General features: G+C 46.3%; 1 protein-coding gene across 2 annotated transcripts in view; it reads right to left on the minus strand.

Annotated features, from left to right (window-relative positions):
- stac3 (SH3 and cysteine rich domain 3) overlaps positions 1–26,152 on the minus strand; it is a 183,244-nt gene that overhangs the window by 17,663 nt on the left and 139,429 nt on the right. For both annotated transcript variants that reach the window (XM_078534498.1, XM_078534497.1), the window contains exons 3-6: positions 8,514–8,784; positions 7,622–7,719; positions 5,613–5,694; positions 4,701–4,798 (exon numbers count right to left, since the gene is read on the minus strand). In XM_078534498.1, the coding sequence (XP_078390624.1) occupies positions 4,701–4,798; positions 5,613–5,694; positions 7,622–7,719; positions 8,514–8,784 (549 nt within the window). The remainder of the gene's footprint in view (positions 1–4,700; positions 4,799–5,612; positions 5,695–7,621; positions 7,720–8,513; positions 8,785–26,152) is intronic.

Consider the following 26,152-nt stretch of genomic DNA (forward strand, 5'->3'; position numbering starts at 1 on the left):
TCGCTGGCTGGGCCTGCACTTATTGCCCATCCCTAATTGCCCTTGAGAAGGTGGTGTTGAGCCACCTTCTTGAGCCGCTGCAGTCCCTGTGGTGTAGGTACACCCACAGTGCTGTTAGGGAGGGAGCTCCAGGATTTTGACCCAGTGACAGTGAAGGAACATGGTGGCCAATTCTGGGCTCTGATCAGCCTCAGAAACCAACTGTCCATTCAAAGCTTCTAATTGTGGGGCAAGGAGGCCCGGAATAGAAGGGAGGGGGCTGAGGGCAGGTGTTGACACAGGTTGGAGGGATAATCGGGACAAACTGGGACACCAGTCATTTGGAAAGGGGTATGGGACTGGTGCCTTAATCTGCAGCCTTGGACCCATTCTTTTATCTTCCTTGTCCCTTGACAAATCACTCCATTCCTCAGATATTCAGCCAATGGCCAGCTAACTGGTTGCCACAGCCTCATACCAAGTGCTGCTGAATGTCTGCTCCATGCAGTGTCTTGCAGATTCCAGTCAATGCATTTCCCCCACTGTGTTTCCACAGGGTGGGAGATTACAGGAGTGAGGTAAAGGGGCCATTCACTTCACATCACACTGCGTCACTCCCTCCACCTGCAGTGAGCACTCACCCAGGGGTAAGCCACTCTTGGCTGGGGGGAGGGCGATGCCAAGTTAGAGTTAGGGCAGGTAGCACCTGTAAACTCTGGGTCTTGAAGTGGATACATCACAGACATATCAGAATAATACAGGCCTCAGAATGAGAGCTGGGCCATTCAGGAGTGAAGTCAGGACACAGCTAGCTTTTCACACAAAGACTAGGCTCGAGGGTGTTCCTATGGCCTGAACTTTGCCGATTGGAAACGCTTGTTTCTGGTACGCGTGGACAGGCGATGGGGCTTTGTTTTCCCAGCAGCAGCCAATGAAATAGCTGTCAGTGGGGCTGCCTTCCAAATCAGGACAGCGACCCCCCACCCACCGCCCCGAACCTCCCCAACACCCCCCCACTGCCAGCAAGAGCTGCCACTCCAATATCGGCAGGCCCTGGACTCAGGAGCTCCAGCAGGAGCAGTGCACGCTGCTGAGGCAGACAGGGGCCCTGCGGCCTACAGAACAAACCCCTTTAGCCTGTATTCCCTGCCCTGTGGGCCCTCTGGAGGCTGCCTCTATTTAGCTGGCAAACTCCTCACACAGCGAGGTCCAATCTGCCATCGGCAAAATGCTAGCGGGCACGGCAAAGTGGCCCCTAACCGGGTCTTTATTTATGGAAATTGGCTGCCGGCCTGTTTTGGGAGGACAATGAGTCTGCTTCCAGTCCCACAGTCAGGAAAATGCCTTCAACCATCCCACATCCACCCTCTCCCCCCGCCCGCTGCCTCCCGATGAGCAGTACAATTCAGCCGTGTGTTTCTGAAACACAGAAGGCAAATGCAGGGGAGCAAGGCGATTGCAGCCAATAGAGAGCTGGGCCAGCTCCAGCCTGTCCTCAGGCCATAGGCTCCAGGACTGGGGCCATCCAGGGCCGTTTTTTTTAAAATGCTTCCACGGAGCGTGGGCGTCGCTGGCTGGGCCAGCATTTATTGCCCGTCCCTAACTGCCCCTTGCCTGCCTGTAAAAGACTGGTTTCTAAATTGACTGGCTCCTTTCCGATTGTGTGTGAAGCATCCTGCTCAGCATCAGAGCCCGCTACACAAATCCATACAGTCATGTTTCACCGGACAATACATCTCCATCTGGAACGTACAGTTCCCGTCTTACCAAAGCTCCTAAACAACATGGGGGCCGCTCTCACCATCCCCATAACTGATCATGTGACCGGTAGCTCCACAAATTCACTCCTATTGGATTCAGCATGCTGGGGTTCAGACCTCAATGTAAGGCCTTCAGCACATTATGGTGTAGTGGTTATGTTCGTGTACTGGTGATCCAAAGGACATGAGTTCAATTCTTACCATAGCAGTTTAAAAAGGTCTATTAATAAAAAGCTGGCATCAGTAAAAGTGACTGTGAAAGTGCTGTAAGAACCTATCTGGTTCATGAGCGTTTCTTAGGGAAGGAAACGTACCCTCCTTACCCACTCTGGTCAAAATGTGACTCCAGTCCCACACTAATGGTGAACTCCTCTGAAGTGACCGAGCGATCATAGCAAGGCACCTTCTCAAAGCAACGAGGGATGGACAATAGATGGGCCTTGCCAGCAACGCCCACACCCCGAGAATGAGTAAAAAACACTCTGCTCCCACTGAAAGCAGTGGCGAGGGGGGGCATTTCCCAGGGCGACACATTACCCCTGCCACTCAGCCAGCCCGCCTAACCTGAGCTGGAAGGCAGAGGCTCAAGCAGACACACCAAGCGTATGAGTCACACCCGCAGTTTGGAGAGATATCTGATTCCTCCCATTCCATCCACATCTCAGGATCATCCAGGGGTCAGCCACCTCAATTCCTTGCCAGACCAGAGTAGCGCTTCTTCAAGGGAACTTAGGAGGTGTCAGCTGTGGTTCAGTTCATAGCACCCTCGCCTTTGAATCAGAGGGTTGTGGGTTCACGTCCCACTCCCGGAAACCAAGAACTGTGATTGTACTCGAAAGAGTTGCAATCTGTGACTGTTGATAACTTGAAAGAGTTTCAAGGGAACTTGACCAGGTTGTTAGAATTACTCAGAATCAGGGAGTAGCAGGTACCGAGAAACAGACCACACAAGGAGCAGAAAAAAATGGACACAGGTGTGAGCATTGTTGCTGTAGGTGTTTCCTTATTGAGGCAATGCCTTTAATGCTGCAGTCACTGTGCAGAGATAGTAGCTGAGCAATACTGGATGTTTATCAGATGCAGTGCTGGTGTGTCAGGGGAACTTAATCCAGGAATTCTGATGACGGGGCAATGGCCTTTGAAGTAGAGAGGTTTCTGGCTAAGGTTCTGGCTGTTTTGCAGCCTCTTCCTGAGCATCTTCTCCCCATTGCTGCGAATGAGGAAATGATGCAACACCCAGCAGGACGACCCTCCATCGATGCACTCGACACAGCGGCTGCTTCAGTACAGACCGATGGACCTGATAACAGAAGGAGCCTCAGTGAATCTTCAGCCTGCTGCTGCTGCTCATTGGCTTGACCGAGGTGCCAGCAGCTTTGGCCATAAGTCCAAGGGTCAAGGATGGTTCTGCTGACAAGAGTGAATGCGTTCTGGCTGGTTTGGCAACAGCCTGCAATGATAAAAAGCTTGTGGCTGCAGAGAGAGCAGACAGTTACCAAGTGCAACTCTCTCCAGTTGGTGAATGCCAGTCGATTCAGGTGGCTGGCTATAAATGGCATTGGTGAGGCCTTGAACCTAACAGGTTCTGACTGGGCCTGCTTCTGCTGCTCAGTTGTCTTTTTAAGCTGTGCTGCAGTGACCCGGTTTGGTGCAAACAGGTACTGGCTTCCCTGGCTAATGCGCTCTGTGGACGAGCAGAATAGAGATTGAAGGTGGTAGTAACCTTCCCCACTACAACGCAAATCCCGAAATGTTCTGCGGTGGTGTGTTACAGTTCACTCAGGGAGTCCGAGTTGCTGTGACAACATGTACTTTTTACATGTATGTTGTAGTCTGGAGCTATGGATAGTGATGGTAGAGACTCCAATCTCTTTCCATCCCATGGCTGACCAGGAATCTCTCCCGCTCTAACTGCCTGCCATTGGCGCGTGTTGGAAGGATTTACAAATTGACACGCAACCTGTTTGGCCATGTTATAAACGCACCTTCCTTGCTCATCAAGTCCAACGGCGGGATTTTCCACACCCACCCACCATCAGGATCTTCCGGTCCCGCCACAAGTCAATGGGGCTTCTGGCTAGGGCACCACCTCACCCGCAGCGGGTCCCACCCACCGACAGGGCAGGAAAATCCCAGCCCTGGAGAGGGACCTGAACCTGGAGCTTCTGGCCCAGAGGCAGGGACACTACCCACTGCACCACAAGACCTGCCGGAGACGGTCTACAGGCCCCCGATTGCCTCGTTGGTCTCCTCCAACATTGATTTGGTGGGGTCCCTTGGCTCATTGACATGAGTCCAGGGGTTGACCCATGGGCGCTGTAACCTTCCTACGAAGTGAATGCAGCTGCCTCAGCTGTGTGTCCAATCCCCCTCCTCACACTCCATCCTACCGAGAGCCTGCAGTGTGGCTCGAGCCTGCCAAGGTGGCTTTGGGTGGAGAATGGAAGCCCGAAAGCAAAGGGAGACAAATGGGTGCCTCCCTCCAAAATGAACAGGTGGGGGAACAAAATTCACAGACTGTGCAAAACCGAGAATGACCAACAAGCTCAACAAAGTCAGACACAAAGGCCAGGGGTATCCTGTCCACTGTTTCCAGTGGTCGCTGTGCCTGGTGGTTATTTCCTGAGTTTCTGGTTAACGTTGTCCCAATGGTGCCAGGCATCCTGCCCTGTAAACTGTACCATCGGCGAGCTCCATGGACCGGCACAATTATCTTTTGCGCACCCACCAATCCCTGATCCTGCCGTGCCTCTTATCCCCATCCCCCAACCTGGGGCAGCCCCAGCAGAAGCCCCCAGGGCTGCTACACAAAGCTCCCGCTCCCTCAGCGCCCAACATGCGTGGGGGCCGCCGGTGCACGGGAGTGCAATTTCAGCCCCTCCCGCACCCCCCCCCTCACCCAGCCTCCCCCACCCCCCCCACCCCCCCACCCACCAGTGTCGGGGGGGCCTTGCCACTTACATTTTTCTTGTCCTCAGAGTTCTTTTTCCTCTCGCGATTTGCCATCACTACTCCTGTCCTCAACGTCTCATAAACTGGGTCAGAACGGTTGGCAACAGCTGAGCAGAAGGAACAGAAAATCAAATCAGCCCTGGTTACAAAGTATTTCCAGTGGAGCGACCTTTCTCCACGGTTACAACCAAAATCTCCATCCTCTCCCTCCACCACCCGGCTGTCCAGGATAAAATCATGGCCACTTGGGTGAGGTATCGAGGGTGAGCTCTGCTCCTGAGTTCTAATAAAACTGCTTTTGATACGCTGAACCTGGCTAGGTTTCGTGTCGGGAAGCATTTCCCAGTTTTATCTGGTTGCTTTTCGACAGGATCCCAGAATCAACCCAGATCAGGGCAGGAGAAGCTATTAGCCCGGAAATTCAGGCATCCCCACATTTGGTAGTGTAAGGTTGGGTGGCGATCGGGTTGGGAGGGTAAGAAGAGGGGGTTACAGTGCCCTGCACCTGAAGGGTGAGGCCCCTCACACCATTTCTCTGGGTGCTTTTCGGAATGGTCTTTCAGGATTGAAGAGATCTCCTTGCAGCCATGCTGGGTAAGAAGCAATGAAAGTGCTGTTGGCACTCTGCTGCCTGGTAGAGTCAGGGCTCTGGTCCTTCAGGCCTCTGCCATTCAATTCCACAGGATACAGCTACAGAACAACCTGCAATACTCACTCCCTCACCAATGTGTATCCTTTGGTGATAAAATGGCCATTTCAAAATAATACTTGAGTGACAATACAGAATACAGCACCTTTCATATTTAGTGGTTTATTTGACTCTTTAAATCTCTTTTGTAGATATCATAGTCCATGCTAAGTGTGCCTAGCTCAGAGCTCTCACGAGCCACATACACTAAGTGAGTTTGATGTTTCACTTACAGAAAGGCAGGAGCTCCTTGATGCAGGCAAACTGCTGGTTGCTGTAGAGGGGAGAGCTGTAGGCACGACGAAAACCAGGAGGCTGGGTTGAAAGGAAATCTAAAGTTAGAGAGGCATTAGGATGAATAGACTCTCACGGCTATAGATCATAATGTGGGCATGGGCTGAAATTTCTGCCAACATTGATCAGTCATTAATTTTGAGTCTCCTCATTTCTCCATTCACTCTCCTCCCCCCACTCTCTCCTAAAGACGTTGCCTCTTTGCCAGGGTATAATGTCATGGGCACTCTCAGTCTTGTCTGCCCAGTTCCAGGGTAGCCATAAAACAAGGCACTGTGACATCGCTACAAGGTGTCTATCCATCCATCGTCACAACCATTGGCCCATCGGCCAAACCCATCGAACTACTGACCAAACTCACCGACCCAACCCATCAGCCTGACCCATAGACTAAACCTACACACCCACCAACTCATCTAGACACCCATGTTCATCTACTGAACCCAAGATATGATGACGCTTGGAAGATTTTGATGTGATCCCCTCAACCAGGTTTGGTTGGTGTAATGGATGTGTCTGATTTGAAGGATTAGAAAACGAGGCACAGGCCATCTCTCTTGTCACCCTAGAAGAATTGTTGCTAGGGTATATGGGAAAGAAGAAGGCAGGTGGAATTCTCCAGTGGGTCAATGAGATTAGTCAATGAGTAGCAGAGCCATTTAGACGTGGAAGGTCGTGGGCACAATCCCCATCTCTGCTAAGCAAGTTGACCTCAGCTTGGGCAGTAAGGGGGGAGGGGGCGTGCGATACAATTGGCCTCAGTACCCCTGGGTAAGGGAGCGGAAAACTATTGTGCTCAGTTCTGGGCACTACACCTCAGGAAGGAAAGATTGTCCTCGGAGGGAGCGCAGTGTCAATTTACCAGAATGATCCCTGGACTTCAAGGGTTAAATTATGAGGAGAGATTAAGCACAAACTAGGATTGTATTCCCTGGAATTTAGGAGGTTAAGGAGTGATTTTATCAAAGTTTTCAAGATATTAAGAGAACAGAATAGATAGAGAGAGGGAAATAATTTCTACCAGTCAGGAAGTCTGGGATGAGGGGGCAGAGACTAAGGGAATTTTATACCAGCCGATTTTACACTCCCACCAAAGTCAATGGAGTTTCGAATGGCTGGTCACATTTTACAGCCCCACCCCCACTGTGACAGGGCCGCAAAACTCCAGCCTAGTTAAAGCCAGGCCTCTCAGGAGTGAAATTCAGAAACACTTCTACACACAAAGGGTGGTAGGAGCAGAGAAATCTCTTCCTCAAATGGCAATTGACACTAGATCAATTGTTCATTTTAAAACTGAGATTGGGAGATTCTTGTAAAGGTATTAAGCGAGATGGGACAAAGGTTATGCAGTTAGGTCATGGAGCTAGCCATGATCTCATTGGCTGGCTGAACAGGCTTGAGGGGCTAAATGGCCTCTTCCTGTTTCGATGTCCCTAAGTCAATGGATTTTACTTCTTATGACAATCTGGCATTCCCTGCTAGAAGTGAGCATATGGACCAAAGTCACTAAAACAGGATGAGGAACTCAATGCAAGATGTTGAAGGCTCTAAGATAATCATTTCTACCCATCAGTCTGAAACCATTTTGTCACACAGGTTAACTCTCCCACCATGCAAGGGGTAGAATCTTAACAAGATATTTAATGTTTTATTTTAAAGCAAGCTTTCTACTAATATAATTTCTGTTCCAACTGCTTTAATAAAATAGGGACCATAAGCAAGTATGGTCAGCGGGGAGGTGTCACTTTAACTTGGCAATAGTGTTAATTGTCAAGGTGGAACTGCCCACTCATTATATGCCCCTCCCATTCTATTGACCAGGGAAATCAGGCATGAGGTATCAAATGCCGCTAAGTCACGATCGTCAATCTTATATAATGGCCCAAAATTAAAATGGCCCCAAAGGGCCTTCAGGAGATCAGATACTGTAAGAGAGCAAGAGACTTACAATCTTTCCAAAACACCTCTGAAACTCCACGTAAGACTGGCAGTGATGGTGGATGTTGGTTTTACAATTTTTGCACCTCAAGCCGAACTTGTTGTTAACTGCAAGGCAAAAAGTTATCAACAGTTAGCACAGAGGGGCAAGGTGTGGGTGTGGGGAGGGGAAATTGGGCTACCGGACAATGACATCATTTTAAGTGGCATGAAGCATTTGACAGACACACCGGTTCATCCTACACATGATATACTTTCCACATCACACAAATGCTGCCAAATGGACTGGATGCAGATGGTGGGAGGCCAAATATTTATGCCATACAGCACGCCTGTGTTGAACACATGGGCCATGTGGAGATGTCGCTTGGCAGTGTACCTGTAAGGTTTGGAAAGGTTGTCTTGAATGGATGAATGCAAAATACTGCAGAAGCTGGAAATCTGAAATAAAAACAGAAAGTGCTGGAGAAACTCAGCAGGTCTGGCAGCGTCTGTGGAGAGAGAAACAGAATTAACATTTCAAATCCGGTCTGGACTCAGAACATTCACTCTGTTTCTCTCTCCACAGATGCTGCCAGACCTGCTGAGTTTTTCCAGCACTTTCTGTTCCTGTCTCGACTGGAGCCTGTTATGGATAGGCCGCATTCTCAATGGCATGAAGACTGGTGGAAGAGAACGTATATTGCACTCTTGCTGATGAGCACTACTCATGTGTGCCTTTGCTCATTGTGAGAAATAAGTTGCACATCTTGGAGTCTTCACAATGTGCTCAGTGTGTGCATATTGGGACTCACTAACATGGCAACACTGCTTGTACTTTACTTTAGTCAATGATGTTAGAGCCTTGCTGTGTCCTAGGCTTCATTCAATCTATAACCATGAGATTAATCACATCCACTTACGGACAATCATTCGTGCACAGACATCACAGAACTTTGGCTTCTTGAAGTAGTGGTCTTTGAACTTGTGGGGTTTGTCATTGACAGGTTTAGGGGGCTCAGGGGGAGGTAGATCATTTTCCTCTTCCTCCTCCTCTTCTTCATCCTCCTCGTAATAGTAGTAGAGCACTCCTCCGCCAGTGTTCACAATCTCACCATTCGGCTGCTGTGGTAGAATCTCCTCCTTGCTAGGTTCTTTAGGCTTTTTTTGAAAGAGCATCTTCAGTTTCTGGATCTAAGGGAAATATCGGGAAAGTTAGAACCAACAAACTTGCAACACAAACTTGTGCTTTATATGTTGCCTGATCTCATCCTCAGTCACTTTATGGAGCCCAATGCGGCAGCCAATTGTGGATAGCAAGATCCCAGCAACAGCGAATGAAAGAGGGAGCAGTTAATCTGTTTTGGGTGATATCGGGTGGAATGTTGGCCAGGATACCAGGAGAACACTTTATTTCCTGTGCTGTGGGGCCTGTGACACCTTATCCAGTATTTTCAGAGGGGGGAATTTACCCCACGTCAGTCGGGAGCAGGCGCAGAGCCGCCATTTTACGCGGGCAGGCCAGTTAAGGCCCGCCCAGTGTGACACACAGCCAGTAGCGCTCAGCGGTACCTGTGCGGGCGGGGGGAGGAGGGAGAGCCGGGGGCCTGTGCATGCGCGTGAAAGAGCGCAGCAATCTCCCTGAGGCACAGAGCTGCCTGAGGGAGATTAACCTCATATTGAGAATTGTTAATAAAGACAGATAAAAATTATTTAAACATGTCCCCTCATGCCATAGTGTCACATGAGCTGGGGCATGTTTATGAGTTGAGTAAAGCATATTTATTTATTTAATAAAACCTTCAGGAAACTTCATCCCGCCCGTGGATGAGATTCCTGAAAAACACGAAGGCCGCTTGGGCATTTCCCCTGCCCGCCAAGCTTAAGGCTGGACGGGCAGCGTTAATAATCACGTTAATTGGTTTCTTAATGGCCTTAACAGGCCTTTGACAGTTCGGCGGGTGTGCAGCCACCTTTGGCACATGCCCGCCAAATGAAAGGTCTGTATGACACACAGTGACGTTGGCACGAACGCCCGATGTCACCGTCCGTCATTTTACCCATTGGCATGTCACGCCCGCCCCCGCTTGCCAACCGGAAAATTCTGACCAGAGAGTGGGTGGGGTAATCAGCTCCGATTTCCAAAGGCCAAGCTTAAGGTATTTCTTGGGCATTGTGAAAGTGTTTCTATTGCTTTGAATTGTCACACTTGTTTCCAATGGCTGGTGAGGTTAAAGCCAAGGGCCAGCAACATAAGATAGTCACTAATAAACCCAAGAGGGAGTTCAGCAGTAACCTCTTTATTCAGAGAATTGTGAGAACGTGGAACTCGCTACCCCAGTGAATAGTATAGATGCATTTCAGGGAAAGAGAGACAAGAGGCTCATGTGGAGCATAAGCCCATAAGACATAGGAGCAGAAATTAGGCCATTCGGCCCATCGAGTCTGCTCCGCCATTCAATCATGTCTGATAAGTTTCTCAACCCCATTCTCCCGCCTTCTCCCCGTAACCTTTGATCCCCTTACCGATCAAGAACCTATCTATCTCCGTCTTAAATACACTCAATAAACACCAGCCTAGAGCAGCCGGGCCGAATGGCCTGTTTCTCTGCTGCAAATTCTATATGATTCTTATGTATCATTTACTTTGTATAGATTGTACCGGGTTGAGTTAATGACTCCTATCAAGTAAGAACAACGAGCAAGAGTTTTAAAAAAACACCTAAAATGACGCCAGCACAAGGGAAGGAACTGATTGGTGAGTAGATGTTGAGCTTTCTTATGTCCATGCCCTGACTGTGTAATTCCAGATTTTAAGGTAAAAAGGTGTTTTAAAGGTACACTAATGTCTTCAAACCTCTACATTGAGTTTAAAAGCCTTTTTGTCAAAATGTAAGTATGGATAGACAACCTGTGTTTGTTCAAATCCTGTTAGGCTCTTATCTCTCTAGAGCTGGCTCCAGAGAGTCACTAAAAACGCAGAAGACCCCTCCCGAGGTGTCCATTGTGGGCTCTAAAAAGGTGCGAGAGACTCTTTGGCTTCTGAGGGAACAGGAGACAGGGAGGGACATAAAGGACCACTATGCTCTTTGCCTGGTGAAGCAACAGCAACTTGTGAATTAATTTAGCAGCTGTTTTTGTGTTGTTTGAGCTGTATGAAAGGGGCTGTAAGAAGCCATGTGGAGTGGCAGTGTGAGAGACAATAGGAGGTCACAGCCCTCAGCTTAAACTGCCAGGAACCCCCAAGAAAAGCCCTGAGGGACATCAGGTGGGTTTTCTCCCAGCCACTGGGGGGTTAAAGAGGACGGTATGAAGACATTAATTGCTGTTCTGCCAAAAGAGTCCAGGCAATCTGCAAGGGTCATAACTGCAGAACTAGTGAGGAACAGGAAACCTTCTCTCTCTCCCGAAACCTGCTGAATCTACCGGAAAAAGGCAAGCGCTGACTAGTGAAGAATCCTGCTTTGGACACCAGGCCGGAGTATGTCAACAGCAAGTGTTTATTAGCAACTCTTAACTATGTGCATGTTTACAGTAGGAGGTACAGCTATGGAGCTGACTCTATTCTAGATCTTAACCCACTGTGTCCATCCACAGACTGACCCTGGCTGTGGGTCAGGTGTCTTCTTACATCACTATGTGGGTGCTACTGTTCTCAGTCCCGCATTAACCCTTTATGTACCAGACCCTACTACTACACCTCCCCCCAATACTTTATTCCATAGATATAGAGTTTACTTCCAAGGCTTACATTGTTTTAAGTCTTGTGCATTATCCTTATTGTTATAATCTTGATGCCATTCTGACATTATTGCTATTACAGTATTAAGATTAACATCAGTCTTAGTACCCCATTTCCCCCCTTCAAGTTCTGGAAGTTAGAGGTTCAGGTGGTCTGGCAGCTTTCTAACCCTTGCACGTCTCGTTCGGTGTTCTGTTGGGGGAGTGGTGGGCTCAGGTGTTGTTGGTTTGGAGGTTGGGCTGGTGTTTGTATATGGTTTCATCCGTTTCTTCCATTGCTTGATTTGTTTTTCTTTAGCATCGCACACTATTTCACTCTCGCTCAGGTTGGGTAGGCACCAGCCCGACAAGTGAACAATTCTGCCCTAGGTTTATCCCTGTTAAGTTAGTTAATAGTTTAGTAACCAGAGGTAAGGCAGGGTACCTCAGACTGGCCAAGCGTGTGTCCTGTCCCATCACATGCAGGAAGTGACATCGGCCACAGCAGCTCAAGCTCCGGGTTTCTGAACTTGTGCAGCAGCTGGTATCACTGTCAAACACCCGTGAGGTGGAGAGCTTCATGGGGAGCGGCTTTGTAGATGGTGCTGATCCTGCAACTGCAGGGAGAGAGGGAATGGGTGATCACCAGGCAGCTAGTGCAGGAATCCCCTGAGTGCATCCCGCTCTCCAGCCACGATTCAGTTGTGAATACTGATGAGAGTGATGGTTTGTCCGGGGAGTGAAGCGAGAGCCAAGTCCCTGGCACCACAGGCGGTTCAGCTGCATAGGCAGGCTCGAGGGAGACTGCAAAAGCAATAGTGATAGACAGGTCAATAGCTTCTTTTATTCAGTCACGCGATGTGGGCATCGCTGGCTGGGCCAGCATTTATTGCCCTTCCCTAATTGCCCTTGAGAAGGTGGTGGTGAGCTGCCTTCTTGAACCGCTGCAGTCCATGTGGTGTAGGTACACCCACAGTGCTGTTAGGGAGATAGTTCCAGGATTTTGACCCAGTGACAGTGAAGGAACAGCGATATATTTCCAAGTCAGGATGGTGAGTGGCTTGGAGGGGAACTTCCAGGTGGTGGTGTTCCCATGTATCTGCTGCCCTTGTCCATCTAGATGGTAGAGGTTGTGGATTTGGAAAGTGCGGTTTAAGGAGCCTTGGTGAATTCCTGCACTACATCTTGTAGATGGTACACACGCTGCTGCTACTGTGCGTCGGTGGTGGAGGGAGTGAATGTTTGTGGATGGGGTGTCAATCAAGCGGGGCTGCTTTGTCCTGGATGGTGTTGAACTTCTTGAGTGTTGTGGGAGCTGCACTCATCCAGGCAAGTGGAGAGTATTCCATCACACTCCTGACTTGTGCATTGTAGATTGTGGACAAGCATTGGGGAGTCAGGAGGTGAGTTACTCACTGCAGGATTCCTAGCCTATGACCTGCTCTTGTAGCCACAGTATTTATATGGCTAGTCCAGTTCAGTTTCTGGTCAATGGTAACCCCCAGGATGTTGATAGTGGGAGATTCAGTGATGGTAATGCCATTGAATGTCAAGTGGTAATGGTTAGGTTCTCTCTTGTTGGAGATGGTCATTGCCTGACACTTGTGTGCGCGAATGTTACTTGCCATTTGTCAGCCCAAGCTTGGATATTGTCCAGGTCTTGCTGCATTTGGACATGGACTGCTTCAGTATCTGAGGAGTCGCGAATGGTGCTGAACATTGTGCAATCATCAGCAAACATCCCCACTTCTGACCTTATGATGGAAGGAAGGTCATTGATGAAGCAGCTGAAGATGGTTGGGCCGAGGACACTACCCTGAGGAACTCCTGCAGTGATGTCCTGGAGCTGAGATGATTGACTTCCAACAACCACAGCCATCTTCCTTTGTGCTAGGGGAACAGAGGAGCATTTCCTTGGCTGCAGATGTGAATCCAGGATGGTATCTTGCCTCCGTGGTGCCAGGAAGCACCCTGAGGGGGGAGAGTTAACAACCAGAGATTATGATCTATATTGGCACCAAGGATATAGGTTGAAAGAGGGATGGTGCCCCGAAGGCTGATTATAGGAAGCTAGGAAAGAGATTAAAAAGAACATAATAACCTCCGGATTGTTCCTGGTGCCACATACTCGTGAGTCTAGAAATAGGAGGATAGTACAACTGAATTGTGTGGCTAGAGGAGGGAGGGCTTTAGATTCCTGGGGCATTGGGACCAGCTCTGGGGAGCTGAGGTGGTACCTCACAAGGGCCGGGACCAATATCGTTGTGGGGAGGAATGTTGGTGCTGTTAAATCAGTGTCAGAGCAAAGGGAGGCATTGAAGGAGGAGATAGTGAGGGTTCAGAACAAATACATTCCCACTAAGTTAAAGGACGTGTTCCTGACAGATAAATGATACTTATTTCCTTTCGCCACCTGGCCGTAAGCAGAAGGTGTTTGGAATTATTTTTAAAGTATGCTGTGGCAGGTTTTCCCAACCCCTCAGTAGGTATGATCCAATTTACTCATAACTAACCGCAAACCCCTGTTATAATTAACCGAGAAGATTAATTTATTTCATTTCAAAACCCCAGGGCAGAGTGTTCACAGCTTCACACTCCACTACACACACAGGAAAATAGTGGAGATAGAGAAAGGGGTTTTATAACTATGGATAGTAACAGTCCAAGAACCACAGAATCACGTGATTTCCAGGGTTCAGAGTCAGAGTCCAATGAGTAATTCTTTTAAGTAGAAGCTCAAGATCAGCTGGCTGAGGACCAGAGTTGTAGAGTTGGCTTTACAGTTGGTGCTGATAATGTGAGATGAAGTAGGTACAGAGACTGGGTCAGTTCTGCAAGTAATGGCAGGAAATCGTCCAGCAGAGACAGACTTGAGAAGCAGGCTGTTTTTCTGCCTGGAGGTCTGCTTCTTAGTGGTTCAGTAGTTGGATACTAAACAGCAGACTTCCTGTGAGCCAAAGATGTAATGTTAAAACTCTCCAAAAGGCCAGAGGCTTGAGTCATGTGACATGTTGCAGTAATGGTTAATTGCAGCTTAACAATCAGTTTCTGTGCTTCTGGTCAGAATTCCATTGTTACTCCTTAGAAGAGAGCCAAGGTGGTCTCTTCCAGTATAATGAGCTTCGATCTCTCTCTTTTGTGATCATTCAGGTTGAGGAGCCAATTCATCTGCACTTCCTCTGCTCTCATTGATTACAAAGGGTCTGTACAATGGGATGTGAGATTCCACAGGCTGAGAGAGGAATTATTTTGTTCTTGCAACTCCTGCTGGTAGCTCCCAGAACAAAGATCCAGGCCTGTGGTCATGAGGCTTGTGGCAGCCATCTTTTTTGGTTCAGCAGAAAATCCATTTAAAACAAATAGCAGTAAGAATAAAGTTTTGAACTTTGTTTTTCATGTTGTAGGAACCCAACAGGTGGGACTCCTAAATCTAGAGCCACCTGGATGTTAAGCAACTTACTGGCTGGGATAAAGCAAATAAATAAAGCTTATGTCGGCTTGGAAAAGCTCAGTACTGTAGTGTATTGAGAATTGTATTGTGTACTTTGTCCACTTAAGGCTACCATATACATGTACCACTAGAGATCAGGGTGACCAACTGTCCCAGGTTTTACAGGAAGCGGCAGCTCCATGTCCTAGGCTGCTTGTTGGCTGGAACAGCCTTTGCCCCATATTTCAGATGGCACATGCACATTACGCACATGTACATGTCAACTGCGCTCCTCACCCGGTGTCCTGTGCCCACAGTCTGGACATCACCACACACACCTCCCCCAAAGCCCACCCCCACCGCCCCCCCGCTCCCAGAGTCTGGAAAATCCCCCCGCTCCCACAGTCTCACCAGCACACCCACCCACCTCCACCCCCACCCCCAGACCACACAGACCCCAGGGTGCCCCTTGTTTTTTCCCTGAAAGTTGGTCACCCTGTGAGAGAGAGCGTAGGAGGAGAATAAAGAACCCATTTGTTTAACAAGCACATACTGTTCTGCTCCTGAATGCTTCTTACATTTCCCACCAAAGAACTTTCCATTGACAAGAAGGATGGTGAAATGAAGGTATGAAACCATCTGTATTCCCACATTGGTAAAAATGGCTGTGACCTACTGAAGGCACAATGCCTAGTTTTGCAATCACTGATGACAAGACAAAAAAGGCCTTATTTCTCCACTATGGAGGTGAAGAATTGGAAGATATTTTTGAGACACTCGACACCTGAGTAAAATGACTATGACTCAGCAAAAAATGCACTAACAACCGACTGCATAGCCAAGGAAAAGACAGGATATGGAACAATTGTCTTCCAACACACTAAGCAAGAAGCAAATGAGACTATTGATCAATATTTCAGGTGTTTGAGGTAACTAGCAACCAAATGTGACTTTGGTGATGTTGAACGTGTCAAATGGGAAAGTAGAACATTAATAATCAAAGGTTGTCTCTCTAGTCGACTATGCTGAGAACCACTCGAGAGAGACAGAAAGCTGTCCGAGCTGTTGGAGTTAGAAAGATCACTATCGCTTTCAGAGTCCAGAGCTACTGAAGTTGAGGCTGCCAACAGTAACTATCACACTCCAAGTTCAACTCCTGTGACCAGTGTTCATTGTCCCACATGCCAGGAAGGCACCTGCAAAGCAACGACAGCAGTCCCACAGAGCCGTGACTTATCCAAACAATGTTTCCACTGTGGTGGTGCTTTCCCAGATCAGACGCAGTGTCCTGCTGCTGGTAAACCGGGTAAAGCCGCTGGAAAACCTAAACACTTTGCTCAAGTTCATCACTCATCGGCAAAAATCAACTACTGACAGTGTGCGTAATGCAGCCAAATGGTGAGAGAACATAGCCAACGTAGAGGTGAATGACCTGGAATGTATTTTTCTGCCCTCTTTCGGACACAGCAAACCAGCCACGTGTGACAGTGACCATGGGCTGCTCAGATGTGGATCTTCTCACAGATACAGGATCAGACTCGATGGGCTGAAGGGCCTCTTCTGCGCTGTGATTCTGTGTGATCTGTCAATGTCATGGGAGACAAAACGTTTAACAAACTTCAGGATTCTCCTATTCTCTGCAAACCAGGGAGTATGAAAATTTTCCCTTACAACAGTGAGAAACCATTGAAAGTTCTTGGGCCTTTTTGAAACTCCAGCCTCATTCAAAGACAGAATACAGCACTCATTCTACTATGTCATCGAGAGAATATGATTACACTCATCAGTCTCGACACAGCAACAGACCTGCACATGATTGCAGTCAGATCCATCATCCCTGCTTATACCAACATTCTCGAGTTGTGTGCTGACCACTTCGCTGGTATTGACAAACTGAAAGCTGCATGTAGACCCCAGTGTACCCCCAGTCACACAACAATGATGACAAATACTATCTCATGTCAGGAATGAGACAGGGAAGGAACTTCAGCATCAACTTGATGCTGACGTTATTGAGAAAGTTGGAGACGCGCCTACCCCTTTGGGTCTCACCCATACAACTCGCCAAGAAACTAAAGGGCATGAACCAGATTAGAATTTGCGTTGATATGTGGTCACCAAACCAAGCCGTGCAATGAGAAAGACACTGGACAACAACAATCGATCACATCACAGGGAAAGTGAATAGAGCTAAACACTTCACTAAGCTTCACCTCAGTGCAAGATACCATCAAATCGAGCTGACACAAGTGTTGAGGTATCTTACAGTTGCTTTGTCTTGAGTTTGTGGTCTAGATGGGGTTTCTTTAGGGTTTGCCTGTTACCCTAAGAATGTGTTGGATCCTGGTCACCCAGTTTGTTGGATCCTGTTCACACAGGATTGTTGTAAAGGGGGGGCTGATTTGGTGCTAATGATAGAGTTGAGTAGCAGACACTTCATAGGTAGAAACTCTGTGTTTATTGACAAAGGTAGTCGGCAGCAACTAAACATGTACTAACACTTCAAACTCTATCTCTACACTACTACTAACTACTGACTACAGAGGTAGCCCACACTACTCTGCTATTGGATACTAAGATCGTGTGATCTTCCATTGTAACACTCTCCTTAAAGGTATATTACACATCAGATTACCATATCCATCCCCCTTTACTCAAATACATTTTATATTTACATTTACAATCTTATCAGTGTAAATATTTTGCTATTCTGAGAAGTAATTTATGAATTCAGTCTTTCTGGGGGTTTCCTTATGCATGTAGAGCGTCTCAGCTTTATAACTTCAGATGCCCTGTCAGGAACCTCCTTTTCCAGAGTTGGTGAACATCAGGTCTTCAGTGACCATCTGCAGATCTGTATCCTTCACTCTTACAGGAACATCAGGTGTGTCTGAGCTGGGTTAAGTTCCTTCAACAGGAAACACTGACCCGGTTGTGAACACTGGTGGGATCATTTCTTGGTGCAGAGTTTCTCTTTTCTGAAGATGATCCACATGTCTCCGTAAGGCTCAGTCTTCCAACTCCACCTAGTAAGAGTGAGGTTCAGTCACTGCACTTATTTCACCCGCTAACCACTTTGGTCCATCTCCAAAGTTCCTCACCTATACCGTCTCTCCCACGGTAAATTTCCTCTCGTGACTATTCCAGTCATGTCCAGTTTTCTGACTTTCCTGACTCCTTTCCACCTTCTCCCCTAAATTTGGGGTTATTAAACTCAGCCTCATCCTGAGACAGCGTTTCATTGATAACTCTGTGGGTGTGACACCTGCTGTTGTGTGAGGGGTGGTCCTATAATGGAAGAGAAAGCGTGCTAACTTGGCTGTTAAAGAATCTCCAGTTAACTTCTTCGTGCCTGACCTGAATGATTGAATCGCCCTTTCGGCCTGTCCGTTTGAGGAAGGGTGGGTACGGTGCAGTTTTCACAAGTGATACCGCTGAGGCTGATAAACCGCTGGAACTCAGCATTCGTAAATGCTGTGCCGTTAACAGATACAACCACTTCTGGTAATCTGTGAATGGCAAAACTTTCACGTAGGTTCTCGATTGTAGCAGAAGACGTTGGTGACTTCACTTCATATCTGTCCATCCATTTTGAGTGGGCATCAACAATGAGCAGAAACATTGTTCCCATGAAAGGTCCCACAGTCAATCTGTAACCGCACTCATGGTCTTCCCGGCCATTCCCAAGGGTGTAACGGAGCTGTTGAAGGCAACTTTTGCAGTTGCTGACATTACACACAATTCTTCACTAAATTCTCTATTTCTCCATCCATCCCAGGCCACCATAGATAGCTGCATGCTATGGTCTTCATTCCAGATTTTCCTGGATGTGCGCTGTGTAGTTCAATTAACAATGGCTTTCGTCCTTTTGGAGGAACAATCACTCGAGCTCCCCACAATAAGATGCCATCCTGGCTGGTTATTCCATGTCTTCTGTTGAAGTACAGTTTCATTTCATCAGATACAGGCTCTTGTGACCAACCATGAAACACTTGTTCTCATACTTGTGATAGGACTGGGTCCCTATTTGTCCAATCTCTGATCTGTGTAGCACATACCGGTGATGAATCTAAGAAATGTAACAATAAAACGTGTTCTTGTGGAACTGGGACTTCCACATCCTTTTCTGGCAAATGACTAAATGCATTAGCGTTTGTAATGTGACTACCAGGCCTACGTACGAAAGTATACTCGTATGCTGCCAGGATCAGAGCCCTTTTTGTGTTTCTGTGTCTTCTTTCTATTGCTGACTTTAATCTCAGCTTTCTTTTTGGTTTCAATATTGGCCAGACTAATCTCAGGTGTACGCTTGACTTGAGTGAACTCAGTGGCTGAGTCTCCCAGGATTTCATTATCTGTCTGCTTCTTAGAAAATTCTGTAACTTTTGCCCCCAAAGCCTCTTTGGCTTCACCGAGCTGACTCTTCAGCTCTTCCATCTCTTTTTTGTATTTGTTTGCTGCCTCCTGGGAAATTGAGCATCGCTGCATCTTCTCTGTAACTCACCCTTCAGTTTGTTTAGAGAGGTGCTGAATTCTTTCCGTTTCTCTTTGTACTTTTCCCGTGGTACAAACATTGACCTGAGGGAATCTTGTCATGTGTGAAGGTCTTTCAACAGGTTTTCTTGTTCCTTTCGGAGGTTGCTCACCTCGTCTCGAACTCTGTCCTTAAGCACGGTCTCTTCGAGTCCTTTCTGCTGTTCTTCCAGGTTTTGGCTTAAGACAGCCTGCAGTTCATCAGGTTGTGGCGTCTTTACACACTCCTTTTCCAAAACAGGAACGCTTCCTGCTTCCTTTTGCAACCTCAGTGGTCCCTCAAGGTTGATTTCCCTCAGCCAGTTTCACTCTAGGAGGCTTTGTCTCTGCCTCTCAATACCAACACTGGCAGCTTTTCCGATTGGCTCCCATAATGAACAGTTACTGTGCTTATGCCTTTGATATGGATGTTTTCGCCTGTGTATGTTTTTAATTGGGCAGTTGTTTCTTCCCAATCTATTTGATGTTCCCCATTATTCAGATATTTGAAGAATGCTCCCCAGTTACTGTACTGGAAGTTCCTGTGTCCAATTCCATTTGAACAGGGCTACCATTCACTTTCACTGTTACATAGATTGGTTCTGTTCTTCCAACCTTCAAGTTTTACAATGAATAAATACCTGGATCTGTTGCTTCAGGCTCTTCTACATTGTAGATCTCACTGATTTTATTCTTTGTTTAAAATTCTGCTTGACTCTTTCCTTACACTGTCTCATTATCTGACCCTTTTTACGACAATAAAAACATTCTTTTTTTTAAATGCCAATCATTAAGATTGTTTGTTTCCACCTCTATTGATATTACTCCTTGTCTTCGCTGCTGAGTTGTTTTTTCCCTCATTTTCCTGCTAGCGGAGGCTGTTTCCCAGTGCAGTCTCAGTGCAGTCTTGCATTTTCGCGCTCTTTTTAGCTGGGACTTCCTGTCCGATGTGGAGGACATCGCCATTTTACACTCCCTGTATGGCTCTCGAATCTCTAACTGCACTTTCCATTGGCAGCGCAATCTCTCGCACCTTCTTAAAATCCAAACTTGTTTCTGATAACAATCACTTCCGAATCCGAACTTCTACATACAATTGCTGTGTGAGGTACAGTGCCAACTCCACTCATTCACACTAAACACTAAACAATCTCTAAGCATGTTGTTTAAGGATGTACCAAACTAACAATGCTCTGTTAATTGCTTCAAACTTGCCACATAGTTTGTAACCGTCTCCCCTGGGGCTCTAATTCTAGAATTAAACTTGAATCTTTGCATCGTTACTGAGGGCTTTGGTTGGTAATGGCCCTTCACCAGGTCCACTAATACATCCAAATTTCTCCAGTCTGGGGCACTGGGTGTCATCAAACTTCGAATCAAACCATAAATCTTATTCCCGCACGTACTTAAGAGGATCACCCACCTCTTCTCTTCCCCTGTAATCTCGTTTGCTTGGAAAAAGAACGAGAGATGCTCAATATAGTGGGACCAATCATCCATTGCTGGATCAAAAGGATCATTTCTTCTGAATTGCAGCATTCTGTGAAGGAGTTACTGTGACGATTTGAATGGAACTTATACTTACAATTGCTGTGCGAGGTACAGTGCTGATCTCATTTCCCTTGATTCCTTCTGTTTACTTGTTTAATCCTCATCGCCAGTTTGTTGGATCCTGTTCACACAGGATTGTTATAAGGGGCGGCTGATTTGGTGCTAATGATAGAGTTGAGTAGCAGACACTTCATAGGTAGAAACTCTGTGTTTATTTACAAAAGGTACTCGGCAGCAACTACACATGTACTAACACTTGAAACTCTATCTCTACACTACTACTGACTACTAACTACAGACTACTAACGACAGAGATAGCCCACACTACTCTGCTATTGGATACTAAGATCATGTGATCTTCCTTAATAACATTCTCCTTAAAGGTATATTACACATCAGATTACCACAGACTGTCATTGGTAAAAATCATTCTTATTTATTTACAGATCTATATACCTCTCAGTACTCTATTCATGTATTCTATGTATTCGATAGATACATGGATGGGAGAGGTCTGGAGGGTTATGGACTAGGTGCAGGTCAATGGGACTAGTGGAATAATATTTCGGCAAAGACTAGAATGGCCGAATGGCCTGTTTTCTGTGGTGTAGTGTTCTATGGTTCTATGGTTCTCTACACAAGGTTGCATTGCTGCTTCCAAGCATATCTGAGTATCTTAGTCATGTGACATTGCATCATCATTACATCAGTATCAGATGCTCTTGATGTTAACCCTTTACTTTACATCCCTCCCCAAGCCTTTATCCCAATGATATACATCCTTCTACATCCTGTCCCAAAGTCTCAGACTTCAAAAGGTTAGTCTCTGTGGTGCCTTAACCAATCTCCCTGATCTGGTCCTGATTTCATTTCGAGGCTGAGGATGAACTGCACTCTCTCGTTGTTTGATAAGAGTGTCTTCCACCTGGGTAGCTGTAGAGTTTCTACATGTTTCTGGTTCCTTGTCTCCATCCGGATCTAAATACTGTGTCCAAGGTTCCATCGGTTTCCTGCCCAATGATATCAAGGCTCTTTGGTTCCTTCTGATACTTCCCTGCTCCGGCTCAATTCTATAAGATCTCGGTTGTGGAGCTCTTTCTATTACTCTGCCTTCTTTCTGTTGATCTCATATCCACACTCACTCCCTGGGCTGTAGCACTTTCAACCTCATGCTCTGTGCCTGAAGTTGAATTTCTGAGCTTGACTCTCTCTTTGTTGCTCCTCACACTTCCCGACTTTCCCACGCTCATCTAAGATAATGTTAGGTTGTAGTGTTTGTTGTGGAGCTGGAAGTTGTGTTTGCAGCTGTCTTCCCACCAGTAGTTCTGAGAACCCATTTTTTAGCGGTGAGGTTCTGTATTTAAGCAGGGCTAAGTGAATATCTTTGTTCTTTTGCATCAGTTCCTTGACTGTTCGAACTCCTCTTTCTGCTTCTCCGTTTGACTGAGGATATTGAGAGGTGAACAGGTCACATACAAGAAACCATACTCCTGCACAAAGTTATGGAACAGTTTGTTAGCAAACTGAGGTCTGTTGTCTGACACCACAACATCTGGGATGCCATGTTTCACAAAGATTCTTCTTGGTGATGTAATGACTGGCTCCAGTGTGATGCTGTGCAGTCTACTCACTGCAAACCATCTGGAGTAGTGATCAGTGACGATGATGAAAACTTCCCCTTTGAACTCATGCCTTGGAGGAAAAGTGGAGGGGGCCAGTTGGCTATTCGCCCTACACGTAAGGCAATTTGTGATTTACTCTTCATTCAAGTGACTGATGCCTGGACACCAGACTGAATGCTGGGCTATTTCTCTGCAAATCACTATTTCCAAGTGACCATGATGGATTTTCTGGAGAATGTTGAGTTGAAATGTATTAATGACTAGTCTGTCATTAAAAACTAACAAATCATCGATAATTGTGAGATGTTGTCTCTGTTCGAAGCACTGGTGAAGTACTGGGCTGTTAGGAGTATAACCCGGCCATCCGTTCTGACAATACTCTTTTATTTTGATGCATTTGTCATCCTGTTGTTGTGCTTGCTTAATGTCTTGTACTCACTTTTCCGTGGCTCATAAGTGTTTAGTAATGAGTGAAGTAAATGCTTCCACTTCCTCAATAAAATTTAAATCTTTCAGCTTAACTCGTTCCACTGGTATTCTTGATAATGCATCCACTAGCGCCTGGTACTTCTCTTTAACATACTCAGTAACTGAATCGTGTCTCAAGAGTTTCAGTCTAAAACGTTGAACTCTAGGTGACACTTTTGCAATTTCCTTTTGGTTAAAAACAGTAACCAAAGGTTTATGGTCAGTTTCAATTTTAAACCTTAATCCCATGACATAATCAGAGAGCTTCTCACAGGCCCATGTGACTGCTAATTCTTCTTTCTCAATGGTTCCATATCTCTTCCCTGTGTCCACGAGAGATCGTGAGGCACAATAAACTTGTCTTCTTTGTCCATCTTGCGTCCAAACCTGTAGATGATGCGTCCACTGCTACAATTGTTACCAACTCTGGATCATAATGCGCTTGGACTTCTGGTGAAATTAGGAGATTTTTGATCTTGTCAAAAACATTTTACTGGTCCACGTTCCAGCAACGCTGTTAACCCTGTCTCAACAGCGGTCACAACAGCTCGTTGATTTCTGCCAAGTTTGGTAGGAACTTGCCCACTTGGTTGACCATCCCAAGGAATCTTTGTAATTCTGTGATGGATCTAGGCTGTGGAAACTCTCTGATTACCTTGGGTTTCTGCAGGTCAGCAGCAATTCCTGAAGCTTGCGCAATGTGCCCAGAGAATGTTGTCATAGGCTTTGCAAATTCACATTCGTCATTTAATGTCAAACCTGCTTCTTGTAGGAGGACAGCGCTCGCTCATTGGTCATGTTCGTGTAGTCCATTTGACAAGATATTCCTTCCATGCCTTCCAGGGTCTGAGACATCGTTCTTTGGAATATCTCGGGTACAGAAGCAATTAAGAAGCATTGTTAAAACGATGACAGCCGTGTGGGCTGATAAAAGTTGTTAACAATCTGGATTCTTTGTCCAGAGGCAGGAGCCAAAAGCCGCTGTAGCATCCAATTTTGTGAAGAGAGTGGCTTTTGCTAATTTAGTGAAACTTTCATCCACTGATGCCAATCGGGTGGATTTCGCACTCTACTGACTTGTTTAATTGAGTCAAGTCCACGCAAATTCTAATTGAACCATGAGGCTTTGGTACTGTGCCCATTCCACAACACCACTTTGTCATTATGGTAACTGGAGAGATGGCCCCTTGTTGTAACATGTGTTCAATCTTGCTCTTGACTTTGTCTAAGAATGGGTGAGGAACCTTCCTCGCTGTGAAGAGACATATAGGCTTCACATCCACCCTTAGGGTTATGTGATATGCTATCTTCACCTTTCCTAAGCCTGAAAATAGGGATGGAAATTCATTCCTGAGTACCTCACTAGACTGCTCATCAGCAATTTCATCAACCTTGTAGATCAGCCTCAACTGCAAACCTGCTTTTCTGCTCAATAATAATGACTCCTGGTTCTGTATAACATACAGGAGTTTCAATAATTTCTTTATCCTTGTATCTTAATCTCATCAAGTGCTGGCCTATTTCAGTGTAGTCCCTCCTGGACCTTGTAACTGGATGGAGGATGGCTGTAGTGTGATAGTTTTAAGTAATTTTACTTCATCACATAATACTGAAACACTCGCCCCAGTATCTAGTTTAAATTCTGTGGGGTGACCATCAACTTCGAATTTAATGCTCCAATAATTATTTTCTGTTTCGTTAACTTCTCTTAGGAAGGTTATTTGTTTTTTCTGTGGCTCTCCCACTTCTTGGATTTGACTTGGCCTAGTTATTTTCTCTTTCTTCCTGTGAGCTACCTCTATTTTAGATCCGCAGACTATTTTAAAATGTCCTAACTTTCCACAGTTGTGGCTCTCAGCTCCCCTGCTGGGCATTCTTCCCACTTGCGTAAGGTTTTCCCACCGCACAAGAACATCTCAAGGTGGTGGTCGGTGCGTTTTTCCTGATTTTGCAGGCTTTTGCTTCACTGCGCTTTCTCTTTTCTGTCCAACATATTGAATGGCCTCACTCGTTTTTCTCCAAGGAATATCATTTTCCATATGAACAACTGTTCTGTTTAGCTTCCTAAGCTCCAATTGCACTGCCTTTGTGAGAGTTACATTTTCCCTCGCTTGCAAAGGGTCTGATAGGGTTTCATCTAAGATCCCAACTACTATACAATCAGGTATTAATTCATCTCTGAGGATCCCAGAGTCACAATTCTTTGCAAGACTGTCCAGGACATTTATAAATGAATCTATGGGCATGCCCAGTTCTTGTTTCCTCTTATTAAATTTCGTTCACTCAATGATAAATTATTTTTGAACACTGAAGTATTCATTGAATGTCTGGAAGATGTCATTGTATGAGTTTGAAGCCTTATTGACTCCCTGTTTCACTATTATGTCATCTACAATAGCCCCTACTGCATAGAGTAAAGTACTGACCCGATCCCTTTGTACCTTCTTATGCAAACTTGAAGCTGTTCTGTATTTGGAGGAGCTGTTCCTCTAGTTGTCCCAGTGTTGAGCATGTTGTGAGCCTTCAGCAATTCGGAAAAGTTCTCGGAGTAGCAATGTAGACTCTATGCTTGTCCTAAGCTCTGGATCTGTTGTTGCTTCAGTAGTTTGGTTTGTAGATTATGATCTGTACTCACTGCTGTCTGGACTCTGGGCTTGTGTGTCTGCTTGCACTTGCAGCACCCATGATGCTCCGTTTCCAGGTGAGTCTTCACACTTTATTCTTCCTGTCCTTTTCCCAATGATTTATGGGTCTTTCAGGGCTGCAGTTTTCTCTTGGAGTTTTTCTATGTCTTTATGCTCTTGTCTGCTGCCAGCATACTTTGTCTTGAGCTTAGGGTCTAGTTGGGGTTTCTTTTGGGCTTGCCTGTTACCCTAAGAATGTTACCATACACTGTTATTCCCATTTTTGTTCATTTACAGATCTATGTACATCTCAGTAACTCTACACAAGGTTGTACTTCTGCTTCCACCAGGTCTCAGTTACTTAACCAGGTGACACTGCATTGTAGTTACACCAGTAGTTACATCAGCATCAGGTGCTCCCGATGTTAAGCCTTTACTCTACAATAGTACTCTCCACCCACATCGAACTTTTCGATACAAGACACTCAACTTTGGAATCAATTCAGCAACTGAGGTATTTCACCACGTGATTCGGTCTGCACTTCAAGGATTTGAAGGCACTCTGAACATCAGTGATGATATTCTCATCTACGGTCATACTGAAAGCAAACTTGAGACTCACCTACATCCATGTC

This window comes from Cetorhinus maximus, chromosome X (genome assembly GCF_964194155.1).
Source record: "Cetorhinus maximus chromosome X, sCetMax3.hap1.1, whole genome shotgun sequence".
In the NCBI taxonomy this organism is placed as follows: Eukaryota; Metazoa; Chordata; class Chondrichthyes; order Lamniformes; family Cetorhinidae; genus Cetorhinus; species Cetorhinus maximus.